At 39.9% G+C, this 18,266-nt stretch overlaps 1 protein-coding gene across 20 annotated transcripts in view; it reads left to right on the forward strand.

The window, feature by feature from the left end:
* TGFBR3 (transforming growth factor beta receptor 3) overlaps positions 1–18,266 on the forward strand; it is a 173,799-nt gene that overhangs the window by 73,821 nt on the left and 81,712 nt on the right. For all 20 annotated transcript variants that reach the window (XM_037906425.2, XM_043552686.1, XM_043552690.1 and 17 more), the window contains one exon: positions 5,763–5,947. In XM_037906425.2, the coding sequence (XP_037762353.1) occupies positions 5,763–5,947 (185 nt within the window). The remainder of the gene's footprint in view (positions 1–5,762; positions 5,948–18,266) is intronic.

Below are 18,266 nucleotides of genomic sequence, written 5' to 3' on the forward strand. Positions count from 1 at the left end.
CTGCCTACTGTTTTTTTTCCACTCCATGCATTTGATAAAGTGGGTTTTAGCCCACGAAAGCTTATGCCCAAATAAATTTGTTGGTCTCTAAGGTGCCACAAGTACTCCTCGTTTTTGCCAAAGGCTATAGTTTCTCAGGATGAGTCACATAGGGTGGTCTATTCACAGCATGGAATAGTTTACATACAAGAAAGGCAAGTGGAAGTTTAATATTTTCTCTTTTGAAAAGTTGAAGTACTGAGGCCTCTACCAGTTTCTTTGCGTTGGATCTCTCCCTGGCATATTAGTACAGTGTAAATGCTCAGATAAATGTGCTTTTTCAGCATTTTGATCAAAGGAGAGCATATAGGACAGGGGTGGCCAACCTGAGCCTGAGAAGGAGCCAGAATTTACCAATATACATTGCCAAAGAGCCACAGTAATACGTCAGCAGCCCCCACCAGCTCCCAGCACCTCCCCCTCCCTCCCCGCACCTCCCGATCAGCTGTTTTGTGGCGTGCAGGAGGCTCTGGGGGAAGGGAGAGGAGTGAGGGCATGGCAGGCTCAGGGGAGGGCGTGGGAAGGGGTGGAGTGGGGGCAGGGCCTGTGTCAGAGCCAGGGGTTGAGCAGTAAGCACCCCCCGGGCCATTGGAAAGTTGGCATCTGTAGCTCCAGCCCTGGAGTTAGTGCCTATACAAGGAGCTGCATATTAACTTCTGAAGAGCTGCATGTGACTCCGGAGCCACAGGTTGGCCACCCCTGATATAGGAGATTACAGTCCCTCCCTGAGCTGTCTGTGGAATGGTGAGTCTTTGTCTCCACCCCCTGCGTTGGCTATTTTTCATTAGTAATAAGTGGTGCAGCAGAAGTGTATGAAAGAGATCTTTACTGAGTATGCAGAATGGTCGGTGTTTCATGTTGACGCTCTATAGCAGGGATTGGCACCTTTGGCATGTGGCCCATCAGGGAAAGCTCTTGGCCAGCCAGGCCAGTTTGTTTACCTGTAGCGTCTGCAGGTTGGGCCGATCACAGCTCCCACTGGCCGCTGTTCGCCGTCCCAGGCCCATGGGGGCTGCGGGAGGTGGCGCGGGCCGAGGGATGTGCTTGCCGCCCTTCCCGCAGCCCCCATTGGCCTGGGACAGCGAACCGCGGCCATTGGGAGCTGCAGTCGGCCAAACCTGCAGACGCTGCAGGTAAACAAACCGGTTTCGCCCGCCAGGGGCTTTCCCCGGCAGGCCGTGTGCCAAAGGTTGCCGATCCCTGCTTTCTAGAATAGTAGCTTGGCCTCTGCTTGTATTCCTGAACCCACTGGTGATGCATCAAACTAGGTCTCTCCTGAAATCTGACCCTCTTTGTCTAGTTCCATTCATCATGCTACAGACCAATAAAAAGTGCCACTAAATTACCACACACCCCCAAGCCACTTTTTTGTACAAGTTTGTCACCTGGGCATATTTGATTCTTGTTTGGACATTTAGGCCCATTTGGGATAGTCTTACCAGCAAAAGCATAGGGAGTCTTTTTAGATATTAAAAGTGGTGAAATCTAGGTAGATTCTCAATGGCCTAAAGAGCTGGTCGATAGTAATTTACATTACTTCAGACTTAACAGCTCAGAGATCCCTGGTGTTTCTGGACTCCGCTGTTTCCAGATGTTTTTAAACTTTTGCCTTTATGCAAAATGCCCAGATGTGGAACATTTCCTCATATGAAAATCCATTAGACTAAATCTGTGCTTTCCTCTAAGAAGTGTTGGATTCTGTTGTTGCAGTTTGCAGGCTCCCGCAGGGCCTTCTGGGATTCCTGTGGAACAATGTTAACATGCTTTGGAGCCTGCCATGCAGATTCACACAGTTTGCGGGAGTTGGTCACGCTTTTAAGCTGACAGAGCTGCAGAAGTCCCTATGGAAATATAACAGAAACTATATTAATCTATATTATTATTTTGAATCAAATCCACCATAATTATGAGTTGGTTTTGGGTTATAATATTTCCCCCACCCCATCTCTACCTATTTTATTACAACAGAACACACGTTACTCATTAGGAGCTTGGGTGATATGGGAAACCAGAGTGCTTAAATTATGTTGAATAATTTCCAGATGTTAGTATCAAACAGAATTGGATCTATATTAAGGGCCTTTTTAAAAAAAAATTGCTATTTATTGAAATTGGAAAAAACGTTTAATTCAGTTCTCTAACAGTTGTTACCCTGATATATGTTGTGCTACGTGGGAGTATATATTAGTCCGTTATAATGAGCGTATTTAACCTGGTTCTCATCTTCAGAGGGCTTTACAGACCTTAACTAATTAATCTTTAGTTGCAATACAAGCCATGATTTTTTTAAATAAGAAAACTGTTAAAGAAATGGAACATGCAATACAATAGCAAGACAGGTGAGTACAAGCTCAACTTAAAATACATAGTCTCAAGAGGGGTAAGTCTGTATTCTGAAGGCTTGAAGCCAATCCCAATTTAAACTGAGGGTTAAAAAGTCATTAAAATACAATTTTTGGTTTCTTGAGTGCCAGTGTGATGAAAGGGGAGGGGCAGAATATCAATTATTTTGTATGTTGTGTTTGTGAGAGAGTAGTGATGACTTACAATTGGAGGGACCAGCTGTTTAACAGTGATAATGTCAAGTATGGGTGGCATGTTATCATAGTTGATGACAGTGAAGTAGAAAAGGTAAGGCCAGGATGTGGGCATGTCGTGAGAAGGCTGGCAGAAGTGGATCTAGAGCTGGTGCGTGGCTAAACAACAGGAAAGTAAAGCTGAGGCAGGATGAGGCAGTGGTTTTATATAAGGCTTCAGCTATGAACAGGCTGTGCAGGGGAAGATAAATAAGATGATTAGTGGTATCAAAGAGAGTGTTTTTTATTTTTGCATTTAATCTGTTTGGTTTTCCAGCATTATAAATTCTACATGTTCGATACGGTGATGAGTGCAGTATAAGAACCGATATAGACAGGGTTGCAGGATAACAGGACTTCTTTTATGAGAAGAGGATTGGCACCCTGTATGCAGTGCTAGAAAGAATTGCTTCAGGTCATATTCAGACTTGGTGAAAATATATGGAACTATATGGAAATCATTCAGGTTTTTGTGTGACATTGGCTGTAGACGTGCAAAATCACACCAGTCATTGCACAGTTCTATGTTCATGTAATTTCCAGTGTTGCAAGATCAGAAGGAATTGCTGTTCTTGAGAATCTGAGAGCCTTAGAAAGCTTGATGTAGCACCCAGCACAAATACACATTGTTGTTACAGAAGACCAGGATGGAAGATGGAGGGCAAGGATGGGGGGTGTTTTTAGAAATGAATTAAGGGGCTTTGAAATATCCTGTTGGAAAGCAGATAGTTGCTCTTCCTCCAGAACCTCACTAAGGAAAGTGCACGTTTTTGTCAACATTGCTTCGTCAACTCCACTTCTTCCCTCCCCACCCCACCCCACCTCCATTGACCTTTTGGTGTGCACCCTTCACTTCGCCTGCTCTGCCCTTGATGCAAATGCTGGCTCAGATGAGCACCTGACGGTGCTTTAGGTAGAGGTTGCTGGCTTGCCCTGTATTTTTCTTGAGCCGCTTCTTATGAATGAATTGTTCTACTGTTGCATTGCTTCGACAGTTGGAAAAGAGGCTGGGTGACAGACCCCAAATCCATTCAATAAATTGGCCAGCAAAAAGGAGCTCAAGTGAATGACCATTCCTTCCTTAATCCTTGTTTCATTCCCTTACCCAAGTATCTGGCATGGCATTTGGGAATATAGCTCATATAATAACTGACTTAGCTGCGAGACTGATACACTGATGGTTGGCCTGATTGGGGTGGGGACTGTCTCACTGCATTGTGTTTGTACAGCGCCTTGCACAATCTGGTCCTGGTCCAATCTATGAATGGGGCTCCAAGGCACTATCGTCATACCGGTACAGTAATAATAATATACTAATTTGTCAGTTGTATTATTGTTACTGATAACTACTTTTTTAAAGCAATAAAAGAAACAACATTCTTATTACTGTTTCATAAAGTATAGTACATATCACTGCTTGAGGACTGTATTTTTATTTTATGTAGCTGTATCATTTAATCTTGCTTAAAAAAAAAAATTCAGAGTCTCCCACTTGTCAGTGTTCATTCAGTGCTATTGCCAAGCTTCTCATGTTGAGAGTATGCTGTTTGCTCATCCTTTGCACTCCATGTCTGGGCAGGTGCAAATCATGCGTCAAGCGGTGCCTTTAAAAAGCATGCCTGTCTTCTGGGAGCTGGCAGGACTTTGTAGTATGCACCAGTGGGTTTTAGAATAGAAACAGCCCCTTTCACAGGACAGGACCTGCATGATCTAAGGCACTGCAAAAATCTCATTGTTCTCGACACCTTTGCTTTCTTTAGAAAAAATCTGTTTTAAAAGAAACTATCCAACTCTCAAATGATCAGTTGTTGATCGTACTTTTTATTTAATGAGCAAACTATGGGTCAATGCTAAAACAAGAATTAAAATATATATATACTTGCTGATTATACAGTTTGGGTCTGATGATCTTTAGCAATATGTAACTGCTTATGAACCATATACAAAAATCTGCAAAATATTTCTGTTGAAATTTTGTTTTTTTTATTTCAAAGTTTTAGTGGAAACCGTTTTTTTTCCTAGCAAATGTATAGCAGGCTGAGATATCACAATTCTTCAAGCCTGTGCCCAGTCTTTTCTATGTGTAATCTTTGAGTTGACCTGGCATGCATCTGGGCCTAATGCAGTGACCTTCGCAATCAAAAACTTATTGTATCCGTTGTTATAACGGTGTGTTTGAACCAATTTGGAAAAGTTGGGCTGCTTTTCATAAATAATTTGTCTTGCTTTAGTTTCCTGCAGATATAGTTTATATGTAAACTACTCCATACACACTCACTGTGGGGCTGTCCTGCTATATCACATCACGCTGTCTCAAATACAACATAAGAGCATGGTAATAATTATTTGAAAGGACATTGGCTATGTTATTTTTTCATGCTTTGTGTGTATAAAAAAGTGCTTCTACACTTTCCACAGTATGCATCCGATGAAGTGAGCTGTAGCTCACGAAAGCTTATGCTCAAATAAATTGGTTAGTCTCTAAGGTGCCCAAAGTACTCCTTTTCTTTTTGCGAATACAGACTAACACGGCTGTTACTCTGAAATTGGCTATGTTGTGGACTAGATAGCTGTTATCAGTTTAGATCATCACTCAAAATAGACTTGACAAACAAAATTTCAGTTTGCCATGTGATAAATGTCTGCAGTAATGTGGCAGGACACCTGAACTACGTTTGCATTATATATCTGCTCTACTTCAAAAGGACTATATATGATTGTGTAGTTATGTTTTCTGTTTTTGTCATAAAGATGTTTCACATAAACAAATAATCTGCATCTCAGGCAAACCAATCCCCGTTTTTTTATTTGTTTCATTCTTTTCTTTCTCAGTCCTCATTTCCTTCCTTATTTTCTTGGTGTAGGGTGGACTTCCTACAATTTTGGGAAGGAGAGGAATACAGATTCAAATGAGAATTGTCAGAGAAATTAAAGATCTAGCACCAAAAAGGAATGACAAAATAAGTAAAAATAAGCAAAGTAATTGAAACAAAGTTATTTCTGTTATATATTGCAAATATCTAATTGAAGCCTCTGTTGTTTGTGTTCCAACCGGTTTTGTAATCAAAAAGACAATTCTAGTTTAAAAGGTGTCATTTACTCTGGCTCTTGTCTCTGAATGGTGTGTATCTGTGATTTCCTCTACAGGTCCTGTGCCTAGGAGCGAATGTGTGTTATCACCTGTCAATAGTTCCCACCCAGTTCATGCCTTGCTGGAGAGCTTTACCGTCTTATCTGGTTGTGCAAGCAGAGGCACAATGGGCATGCCACAGGAGGTGCACATCCTCAACCTCAGAAATCCAGAGGAAGGTCTTGGCCATCATGAAAAAGAGGTAAAGGGTGGATTGTGCACTTTCCAAACAAGAAAGTACAAAAATAGCTGTAAAAAGCTTTCTTTTTCCATTTACTTGTTTAAGAAATCTTTCTTCAGCATAAACAGAAGCACTACAGGGAAATGTGGGGAGTTTGCACTGTTGCTGCTCATCCATGCTTTGCTTAGTATAGGAACAGATTCCTTTGGTGTTCCAAGCTGTCAGTCCAGCTACAGCTTTCACAGGCAAGAAGTTCACTAACGAAAAATAGAATGAAGAATAAGAAACAGATTTTCATCTGGAGGAGGCCTGTATTGAATTGCTCATCGTTTACCAAAATGTGTTTGTAAATTATCACAAATACCTTCGGATCCTTGCCATGGCCTCTGTAAACAAATACTTAAATTCAGATTCTTTTATGCCTGTAATACATCTTTAATTCTTAACTGCTAAGGAATGTAGTTCAGATAGGAAGTGTTGCTGACTATAGTAGTTCTTAAGCACAGTGCAATTACTTACTTATGTAGGCTTCACTCAGATGGATTGGAGAGAACTTTTGTTCTAGTTGCTATGAAAGCAGCAGAAAACTCTTGATGTTAACTTGTGCAGTACTGTTGTTTACTCTGAAAATACATCAAAACAGACTGCTGAAGTGGAAAGCAAACATTTCATGTCAGGACAGCTCAGCTCCCTAGCTCTTGTACTTACAACATTACGCCCAAAAAATCCCAACCCCAACAACAACAAAAAACAAAGCAAAAGAAACCCCAAACCACTACTGCTGCCTGTGAAAGCACCATGTATGTATATAAGTAGCTGAATTGGTAACATTAGAAAAAGAAACAGATCCAGTGGGAGAAAGGTGATTGCTTAGAGGCCTAAGATCTTAAGTCTGTGCTTAAAAGAATGTTAAATAAAGTTCACTGACTTCTAATATACAGGGTCACCTCTGAAGTGAGTAGAAATCTTGCCATTGACTTCAGTGGGAGCACGGCAGCTGAGCCCAGGCTGTGGTGTCAGTGGAATGTATATTGTATGTTCCAACTGAAATTTCAGCTGTTGTGTACATCTGAAATATTTACACAGTCTGAAAATTCCAGATTATGATGGAAAGGTGATTCATTATCTTTTCAGTAGACATCCTCACTGGTTGCCCTCAGCCAGACATGAGATCTGCTTCAGACTAACCATCTTGCAACAAGTACAGATATAATACCAGTCCTGCTAGGGATAGGCAAGAAAAGTAGATCTGCTTTGGTGTAGCACTTTTAGAATTCATAAAGTATTTACATACTACTGTGATGAGGGCAGTATAAATGTCTAGAAAGATACAGGTGCTGTACATTCTACTATATGGGCATGTAACCCATACTGTAATTTGAAAGCTTGTTTTTGGATTATCCTGATTCTGCAGTTGTTGCATAGGCACACCACTTCAGTAGAAGTCATGTAAGTATAAAGGCGGCTGCAGGACTCTGCACTTAACATCTCATAGACACAATTATAGCAGATAAATATTTAACTTTTAGATCAAAATGTTTTCTGTCTAGCAGAAAGAGGTTGCTTATGTCACATCTAACTCACTTATTTTATCAAAACAGTTTGTCCATATCTATCTTTCCAGTGTTCTTTGGTGTATTAGGCGATACACTGATGCTGTAGTGGCATACATATATTTTGTATCTGCAGCCCTTAACCTCCTACCCCTGTCTCCCAACCCTACCACAATCATAGCCTTTGGAGATAACTCCTCTGAAAATGAACAGGAAGCCGAGAAAGCCGTTCTGGCAACAGCGGAGAGCAGAAGAGAGTAAACAACTCAGAAAGATCAGATTTTACTTCTAGGATAAGAGTTTGAAAACAAAGCAGAGCAAATGTTATCTTTTTCATCATTGTAAAAATCAACTGTAAGTGCCCTTTTGACTTAAAAAGTAAAATGCATCCATCACCTCGTGTTAGGTTAGGTCAGGTCACTTCACCATTTAGGATGTTTCCTGATGCCTGCAAATGCTGATAGCAAAGGCAGAGATTTATTTGTTTACAGTACAATATGTCTGTAGGAATAAAAATAGTCTTTTTGTTTGCAAATACCTTCTTTTCAGATGCAACATTTAAACTGTATTTAAAACAGATTGCACATGCACTCTGATCTCAAGGTTCTGATAGCATGGAATATAGGACTTAAAATGCTTTAAATTATTTAAGTCTTGGATTTAAGTGTGGTGTGGGTTTTCTTTTCTTTTTGCTTTGTTTTGTTTTTTTTAACTTGCCCTATTACGGGTGCTGCTAAGTTAGACATTCCTTATTTACTGAGAGGAGCGTAAACCCTTCCTGCAGCAAATCCTCTGTAGGACTGATGCATTAAACATGTTTGTTTAGTTATCATGATACTCATAAATGTACAAGGTGTGCGCATGCACACACACAAATAATTTACTTTGACACTTCTTTAGAACATGCAGAAAACAAGATCTCTTGAACTTAAACACTTGGGGGCATCTTTTCTTCCCAGGCCACCTGCACAACGTTCCCAGTAAGGTTAATGGGAATTATTTATGCACGTTAAACTGAAAACAATCGCTGGTTTAGAAACTTGCAGTGTTTGTAGCAGCCAGCAAAATACTAAATCAATGATCACTCAGATTAAGGTTAAAACCTGCTAAATGAAAAGGTCATGTGATGATATGCTGCATCATGGCTGCTGTTTTCAAGGGGTTTATTTGCTTTTCTGTATTTCCATTTCACTTCATTAATTTTGTAACTATTTGGGTGGCATCTCATTTTCTGAAAATATTGAGGCATTTTCTTCAAATGAACATTCTGATACTGAACTTCAGTATTTTTCAGCCATTAGTGTTTCGTGGTCTGTGCCCTAACATTTCAGTTTTGCCATACTTTACCATGGGAAGTTGAATATAGTAGGCGAAATAGATGTGAGCGTGAATGTTGGCTTTGGCATGGAAAATGTGAAACATTTTTTCGGTTTATTTGATCAGATAGTCACCAGAGAGTGCGTGGACAGGTCTGAGAACTAATACGGGAGCCAGGTTCCAATGTGTTCTAATTTTACCTCTAACACTAACTTTCTCTTTGGCGTTGGGCAGCCTCTCAGCCTCAGCTTCTCCATCTGTAAAAGGAGGATAATCTGTGCCTATTGTGAGCTGTTGGGAGAATTAATTGATGTTTGTAAAGACACTGTGCAGAGATTAGCAGCAGAGAACTATACACAGAGATAAAATTATAAATAAAATTCTTCAAAGATGAAGAACACTGTTTATATAGCGGTGTAACACAATCTTAGTGGCAGATTCTGTTACTACTAAATGTTGATTTAAACTGCCCTGAGTTTCTTCAATTACACAGCTAATGATCAAAATACTAAAGGGAAAGAAATACAAAATTAATCTCATGTGACTACTTAGAATTTAAATCAGAATTCCTGGCAAAACATTCACCATTGTTTTCACTTACATCTTCTTCCTCAATAATTTGAAGATGCAGTACCTGCAGTAAAGTGGCAAGTTTGTCCAGACCTCGCTGAATTAGTGTCTTGTTCCCAGTTTTACTACTTTTAAAAATTCAAAGCTGGATCTTTTTGAAGTATCTCTAGTAAATTTGGGCTATGATGATTTCTCCCATTGTGTAATGGCTGCTTCATGTGAATGGGAAATTATCATAGCCCAAATTTATAAGAGATACTCCAAAAAGATCCAGCTTTGACTCTTTAGAAGTAGTAAAATTGGGAACAGAAGAGACACTAATTCATCTAGTTCTGGACAAACTGAAACATAGACCATCTGATAAACTCTTCCTACCGTAAGACCTTGGCAACGTATCCTGAACCAACATTTTTCACAGTTATTCTTGTAGAACTTCATGATGACAGATTATTCTTCATTCTCCATCAAAGTAATTTGTTTTTAGTACTGTAGAGTTTTGGATGATGGGGATTGGAATGGAATCGTGGGTCATCTAATCCATTCTTCTGCATGAGAACTGGATTTTCCACTCTACTAATCTCAGCTGTTTTCAAAAGAAAACTTAGATACACCTTTAGGGATACATTTTCAGACTTCAAATTGAATATGTTTATGTTCCAAGTTTTCACACGCTGAAGAAGTGAAAATACCAGTGTGTACACTTAAACAGTAGTCTAACATCTGTATCCACCCAAGTTTTAGACTGTTTCAAGTGCCTGCAGGTATGCTAAAGGTGGTGGGCATGTGTATGGTTGCATGTTGTTTTATGCTGATACAAGTGGAGGACTGGTAAAGGTCCTTTTGAAAATGAACCCCTTCACGTTAGGGATCTAACACCATTCCTTCATAGATTATTCTGTAGTCTAATCTATCTTTCTATTACGTCCTGTTGTTGCGAAAATGTACACATGTGCATACGGCTTATACACTGTATGTGTAGCACTGAATTACTTCAGTGCTACTACTCAGAGAATGTAAGTCTCTGCAGAATCAAGGACTTAAACTTTAGTTAGAAATGCTTTCTATTTTAAATTTTCTGGTTTTATTTTCATGACACTTCTTTAAGCTTTACAACTTCTCCCTTTAAATCTCAGAACTCTCAAGTGTTTGGATAGTTATACCAGCTTTTCATCATTCCTCTAAGCTGTACATGTTAAATTTCTGTATTCTCTCTGCATAAATCATATTTTGTAATTCCCTTATGATTCCTGAACCCCTTTGGGTTTCCCCTCCAATTTATCAGTGTTTTTATTTTTGTGTATCATTTATTTTAAAAACATGATGCTTCATACTGTACAAAGGACACTAGTGTGGCCTTACTAATGCTATATTTAGTGTAATAATTCATTCCCTGTTCGGGCCTCCAGTTGACCCTGAGTATCCAAAGGTCTTTGGGACCAACCACAACCTTCAGATAAATGGAGCTTTGGATGAAGAGTTCACACATGCAGTACACTGAAAAGAGACTGACCTGTTGTATAGGGCTGTGATTTAGGTCTGAGAATGTTCTCATCCAGGATTACTATGTCTGTATAGTTCTTGATGAGGTGTTGGAAGGGGGAGAAAGAATTCAGATTTGTTAATCAAGAGGTTAGGTAAGAGGGGTTGAGTTATCTGGGTATTTGCTGTATTGTATCAGCCTTTTTTTTGGTAACATCATCACACTGAGTGTGTCCAGTTCAGTATTACAATTCACCCCATATATCCTTCTCTACATTACTACATTCTGACCATTGGTCTCTTTTCTGGTACTTCTCATTATTATTTTTCCCCTAAGCATATTGCTTTGCATTTATCAGAATTAAATCTCAACTTGTTAATAATTATCCATGTCTCCATGCTCTCAAGATCCTTTTGCAATTTATCTCTGTCCTTTTTTCTGTTCATGATCCCTCCTAATCTGGTATTATGTGTAGAGTTGATTTATACATTTACTTCAACCTCTAAACATTTGTTAAAATACACCACAGCCCTGATTTACCAAACTCCTTTTAATAGACGCTCAGTAATGTTCCTTTAGGTTGTTCTAAACTTCTCACTCTGCTCTGGGACTTCCAAGCCCAGACTCAGTAAAGATAACGCCAGCCATTTTTGCAGCCCTCCTAGATCTGACGAGCCTTTGTCAAACTGACTGGCTTCCTCTGAAATTGGGGATAGCCAGGTCAGCAGTCTTAAAAGTTTTGAAAGAACCCAGAGCACAGACCTGCAAGTCTACTGCTGGCTGGTAGGAGTCTCACCAGAAATATTCAAAATACTCGGGTTGTCCTGTTTAGTGCACTGGTTCTGTAGTCCATGTTCGCTGGAGTAGTTTATTTGACTTACATGAGACTGCTCTGGTGAGTCAGGGCTGCAGAAGAGGGCACTTTCACAGTTCTGGGCCCGTTATTAAACCTTGTGGTAAGTCAGTCAGTATCGCTTTCAAATGTGATGCTGTACATATTAGAATTAAGGTTCTCATTCTGACAGCAGGGACTCCTTCACAACTAATAATGTGACAGGTGCCATTAGTTTAATTGCTTTGGTTGAGGCATAGTGTCTTCCCATATCCAAAAAAAACCTGGATAGACACCCCACCCCCCACTGCCTCCTGTGAGCACTTTAAGGTATTCATGCTAGTATAGAAATCCAGCCATGTTTAATGTGGCTTTTCATCTTGTTTGCTCTGGACTGAAGTCTTTGTAGATTGTTATCTAAGTCAGCTCAGAAGTTGCTGGTCACTGAATTTGGCAATTTTTTCAACTTTTACCCACCAGAACTTCAGGAGGAAGTTGTGTGACAGCCAGAAGAGTCTGTTTATTTAGAGCAGGATGTTCGTCAGAAGCATCAGTTGATGACTGTATATGCTTAAAGAAACAGGAATGAATTTTCGTGAGGTGGAAGTTCCATGTAAAACCTCAAGTATTTTCTGTTCTTAGAAATGAGATGATTTGCTGTACACCAGTTGAAAGTGACAGTGAAAATACAGTTTCACAAAGATGCCTGGAATTGGCTGTCAAATAATGGCAAGGCAAACAAGAAAAAGGGCTAAAAGGAAAATGTCAGTGACTTTCATAATTATTCAAATCTCTTCTCTTCCCCTCCCGCCCGTTATTTAAAATGACCTGTTGGGACCTTGAAATGAGAATCTGTTTCACTGACATTTGTTCTCTTGCACTCAGGATGACCAGATGTCCCGATTTTATAGGGACAGTACTAATATTTGGGGCTCTTTCTTATCTAGGTGCCTATTATCCCATACTCCTTGTCCTGATTTTTCACACTTGCTATCTGGTCACCCTACTTGCACTGTGTGCACACAGATACTGATTTCTTATTGTAGGGTTCTTACAAGAACTGGGCTTCTGGCACTGAGGCACAGACCCTAAAAGGTATTTATTTTTAGAATTTTTATTTAATTTTTTAAAGGCATGTATGGTAGAAAGATGTCTTTTCCTTCTTTTCCACTCATGCATGCAGACACACACAATTTCAGACAGATACATTTGATTTGGGTTCTCTGAAAATCAACTGTGGTTCCAGTTCTTGGCGTCAATGACCCATCCTCACAAGGTCTCTTCATGACATACTCTGGAGTATGTCGACTGCCACCCTGTCTTCAATTCCCTTGTCTTTGGAAAAGTAATTAAGAAAATGATGGCAGCTTTAGGTGCACCTTTATATCATAGACAAGTTGGGTAGGTTTTATTATTTCTTCAGGCTCTTGTTTTTGTGCTTGAGCCACCATTTCTCAGGGTCATGAGAGATCATCTGTTTAGAGTTACTGCCTATAGAGACTCTTCGAGCCAGCAAGATTGGTATTAATCAGGGACTCAGGATCAGGTGTAGTACCTGAAAATACTTTAAACTTGTTTTTGGAAGCTGCCTAGATTTTAAATTGACACTGTCCCTTTAACAGCTACCCAGAAGACTGCCAGAATACAGTAATCATGTTTCCTGTTTACATGCCATTATAGTTTAAAATGCAGAAATGTTTTCTGATGGCCATGGTCCATCTATCATATATGTGATGAGCATGAGTGTCAGTTAACATTGCTAGAATGAGAGCTGAATTTGGTGGTGGTCCAGAACCCTAGTGATGGGAAAGAACTCTAATAATCAAACATGTTATCTTGCTGGAAATAACCTTGATTCTGTGGCTTTACAGATTGGACTTCTATTCTTCCTGACGTTTTTCATTGTAGATATGTCCTCCACATACTTTTCTTTCAGTGGTCTTTATAATTATGTTCCTACTAAAGGCTGGAGTGCATAACCATTAGAGATCTTTAACATGTGGCCTTTGTTATCCTCATGAAAATTTTGCTTTTTTTATAGTAACAGAAACATATCGTGTCAAATGATCAAAGGGGCCTACACAATTCCATTGACAGATTTCATTTAAGCACCTGTTTACATGTGCAAAATTCAGATATGCATGTTCAAGTCAAGCAATTGAACATGATCTGTTTTGAAAGCACAGATGTATGTTGTGCACATACAAAATATATAAATGTAATTTAGAGGCCCACTTGAAAACTTGACCCATTGTGGACATACTGCATTGCAGGGTCAGAGCTGATGACCCTGATTCAGAAAAGCACTTAAGCATGTGCTTAATACTTTTGACTTCAGTGGGGCTTCGCTTTTTGAAAAGGGGTGCATTAGCAAATGGGGCCTATATTTGTACTGCTTTTTGTTTTCTGGGTGCCTTGGCATTTATTTTTTTCTTGGATATATGTAGCAGTCCCTTGTTACCTATTATTATATGAAGAAACTCAAGGGAACAGGAGACTTGCTTTTTTTTTTAAAGTACTCTTATCTGAATAGATATCTACAACTTCCCCTCCTACAACAATTTATTTGTATTTCAGAGTGATAGTTACAGGAAGGAAGTTACAGGAGGAAAAGTTGGCCACACAGAATATACCTGAGGTTATGCACACAAATAATGTAAACAGGAAGTAACACAGGGATATTAAATAGTAGTTCAAAGTTAAGCTGGTATTTGGTGCTATAAATCAATTTGTAAACAAGTAGAAGCCGGACAATGCAGGTCAAAAGACTATGGCATCACTGGTGTGAAAATACTTAAGACACTTATGAGTTTCTCATAGTTCCTGGAAATATTCTTTTTTCTGTTTTGTAGATCCTGATCCTGGAAGCATTTATGCTTGTGAGTAGCTTTACCCACAGAAGTAGTCTCACTGAGCTGAGTAACTCTGGTTCCTTGGTTTTATTCAAATGCAATTCGTGTCCTGATAGTACTAAAATAATTCCCATATTTATTGTTTTTCTTTTAAACAATTCCATTTTTTATTTGTACATGGAAGAAAACTTTGATCATGAAAATAAAAAAACACTGAATATTTGAAATAAAAATAATCTGGATAGCTGAGGATCTTCCCAGTGCTGATAATAGAATTATGTTGAATAATGTTATGTGGAATCCCATTAATGAAGATGTTTCCTCTACATCCAATTGTAACTCCACATAAAAGTAAGTTACAGAGACATACATGCCGCTCTTTCCTCATGCTGATACAGTATATGTCCACAAGGATGTAAATACAGTCTCACACGTCCCCTTCCTAAAGCTTGTCTCTTCATCTTATTTACTGAAATTGCTCACTTAGGCCCCAGTCCTGCAATAGGAGATCTGTGTGACTGGACTCTTATGCTAATACAGAGCCCCACTGTAGTCAGTGAAACTCCACATGAGAGAGGCTCGAGCCACATGGATATGATTGTAGCATTGGGAAAAGATGATCACATTTGTAAGTTGGGGAAGACATGTATTTGAATGAAGTTAAGACTTGGTAACTAAGATTGGATTTTTCAGTAAATGTCATTTTTTTATTTTTTAAAAATGGAAAGGCATTAATAATTCTGCTGTGTTTTTACATATCTAAAATGTAAAAATTCTAGTCTTTTATTTAAAAATAAGAGTTCCTTCCCTTTAAAGAGCAGACTATGAAACACCATGTGTGAGACCATGATTGTTCCTCTAGTGCTTGTAATATCTCATTCACTACTAAATAGGCACCATTGTGTGCTGCTGTTTTCTCTGAAGTGTTCTGAAAAATATCTGTGTTTCTTTGATAGATGTAGATCTTTCCAATCTGAAGACCTAGGAATTCAGTCACGTGCAGGAAACCCTAGTTGTGTCAGCATGCTTTGTCACAAACATAAGAATCAAATAAGCAACACTCTGATGTCTGCTAATTCAGAAATTCCAGGAGATATAATAACCGACACATAACCTTTATTTCACAAACCATGGCATGCACTGATCTTACTTTTGCAAGTTGAAGTCACTAAATTGCACACACATTAATGGCACTGTTTCCACAGCAGTCGCTGCTTGTAGTCTAGTAGAAGCAAGAGGCCCTCATTCAACATCTGACCCTAGTCTAGTGCCTAGTCACATGACCATCCTTCACTATTATTATTGTAATGGCATCACTGCCTTTAATTCTATGGATTTTCCCAAGTTATCATTCCCACAACTTCTGGTAATTAAATGAGTAGTGTGGTGGAGACATCCAAAAACAAATCTATTAATCTGCCGCATTATGTTGATTTATGACATCTTTTAAAGAAAAGATGCAGCCGTAGCAACGATATTGTCACACTTTGGGAAATTAAATCCTAATTGTGGCTGTAGAGAATGGAATTCTAGAGTCATTTTGAAATCCTGGGATTTTGGGATCAAGTTGATGTTTGTTTTATAGATTTTTCCCCAAATCCCACATGTTCCCAATAGATATAATTGTATTGGATTGAGTTAGAATCAGATAGGTGGTACTCTTTTGGGGTGGAAGGTTATGGCACCTAACCTTTGTGCGAGGTGGGAATTATAGGTAAAACTGGTAGTAATATCTATGTTTAAGCTTGCTGGAAACTTTCAGTTTCTTATAACTATCAAATTTTAACTATTCAGTCTGAAATTATGCATGCAAAGTGTCTGCCTCAGGCTGAATTGTTTTGAAAACTTTCAGCACAAATGGTTCAGCTGTTTCTGAGAATGAGACTGGGGGAAAATATGTTGTTTTGTCCATGTTAAAACCAATTAGTATAACTGTTTAAGACACTCTAGTGCTTCTATGCTTTGGAGCAGGGATGAGAAATTAGGTAGGGGGGTTGCCTTTGGGACAGAGCTGTGCCTTTTATTGTTCCTATGAAACAAATTTGGCCAAGTTATAGACCTCAAAAAATCTCACTTCGTGCATGCTCAGTTGAGATGGATTAGAGTTTCATAGCTAAATTCCTGCAGATTCTATCTGCACTGAGCATGCTCCAGCCCAGGACTACAGGGGTTGAGTAGGACTTTTCCTGTAATTGCTGCTTCCAGCTGCTGCAGGTTGGTATTGTGCAAGGCACAGGAACTGAGAGCAGAGGGATTCTCTGTCCTGTGCTCTCAGTGCTCCCCCAGCTGGTACTCAGTCATTGTGGAGGAACTGGCAACCTTACTTCAATGCAAAGGGGACAAGAACCAGACTGGGGGAGAAGGGAGGGGAATAGGGTTGCTGGGTGTCCGGTTTTTGACCAGAATGCCCTGTCAAAAAGGTACCCTGGTGGTGCAGATCAGCACCGCTGACCACGCCATTAAAAGTCCAGATGGCGTGGGGCTAGCAGGCTCCCTAATGAGCTCCATGCAGCTCCTGGATGCCCCTCCTGTTCCTAGGCGTAGAGGCGGCCATGGGGGCTCCGTGCGCTGCCCGAGTGCCAGCTCCACAGCTCCCATTGGCCGGGAACCGTGGCCAATGGGAGCTGTGGGGGCGGCACCTCCGGGCCAAGGCAGCGTGCAGAAGCCCCCCATGGCTGCCCCTGCGCCTAGGAGCCAGAGGGCCATGCCAGCCACTTCCCGGGAGTTTCCTGAGATAGGTGCTGCCCAGAGCCCACAGCCCTCACCCCCTCCTGAATTCTGACATTTCCTATCTTTTGAGTGCTTGACTTTGCAACCTTAATAATGTAATAATTCCTTTTATGAGTAGACCCTTTGACTAATTGACAAATTCATCAATTTGGATGGGTGGAACTCCACTGTAGCCAGTGCATTGGCATTATGTTTCATCAAATGACTTCCTGTAGAATTGTGGTCCCATTGACATCACTATGACTACTGCCTTGAATAAGGGCTGCAGGATTGGGCTCTGTGCCCTTAAATAGATTTAAAATAAACAAGAAACTTCCCCATGCAATGTGTGAAAGAATGACTTTCCCCTTAGGATGCATTGTACGTATGTGAACAGTATTGACGTCTATTCCACTATGCAGAGTTAAGACAATACAGTGTTTTAGGTCCTTTTGATTGAAAGTCTAATTGTGTTATGAAGGGGCAAATGGCACAGATAGTTTCATTTCATCTTCGGGAGCCTACATTTATATGTGGTTTAGGTCAGAGATGAAATAAGTTTGGTGGTCTCAGCCTCATGGGCATTTGTCCATATTACAAAACCACCATATAATTTGTCAGGACTCAACACTGTTGGCAGCTTCTGCTTAGCAGGTGCCCAGAACTAGGATAGCAGATGAGGGTTAAACTGTGTTGGCAGAACTACATGGGGAAGTTTGCACGTAGGCTGCCTACACTATGTGCTGTAGCCAGTTCTTTTAAACTCTCTTTTTCTAAAAGTATTTGCATTAAATAAAATAGAGCAAAAAAGAAAACAGAAAGCAAAGCTCTGCTGTATTTTATTCACTGTTAACTTAGAGGCCAAGAAAAGTATATCTGTTTGGAGCACAGATGCGTTGTGTTAGGCTATTCATTTTGTTAAAATATGCAGCCTGCTCTCGATATAAAGGATAAATAAAAGGAGGAGAGAATGTTGGCTAAAGTTTAGATTTGCTGGAGCTGGGCAAAAAAATGTTGAATTCTACAT

The sequence above is a fragment of the Chelonia mydas genome, chromosome 8 (assembly GCF_015237465.2).
Source record: "Chelonia mydas isolate rCheMyd1 chromosome 8, rCheMyd1.pri.v2, whole genome shotgun sequence".
Taxonomy (NCBI): Eukaryota; Metazoa; Chordata; order Testudines; family Cheloniidae; genus Chelonia; species Chelonia mydas.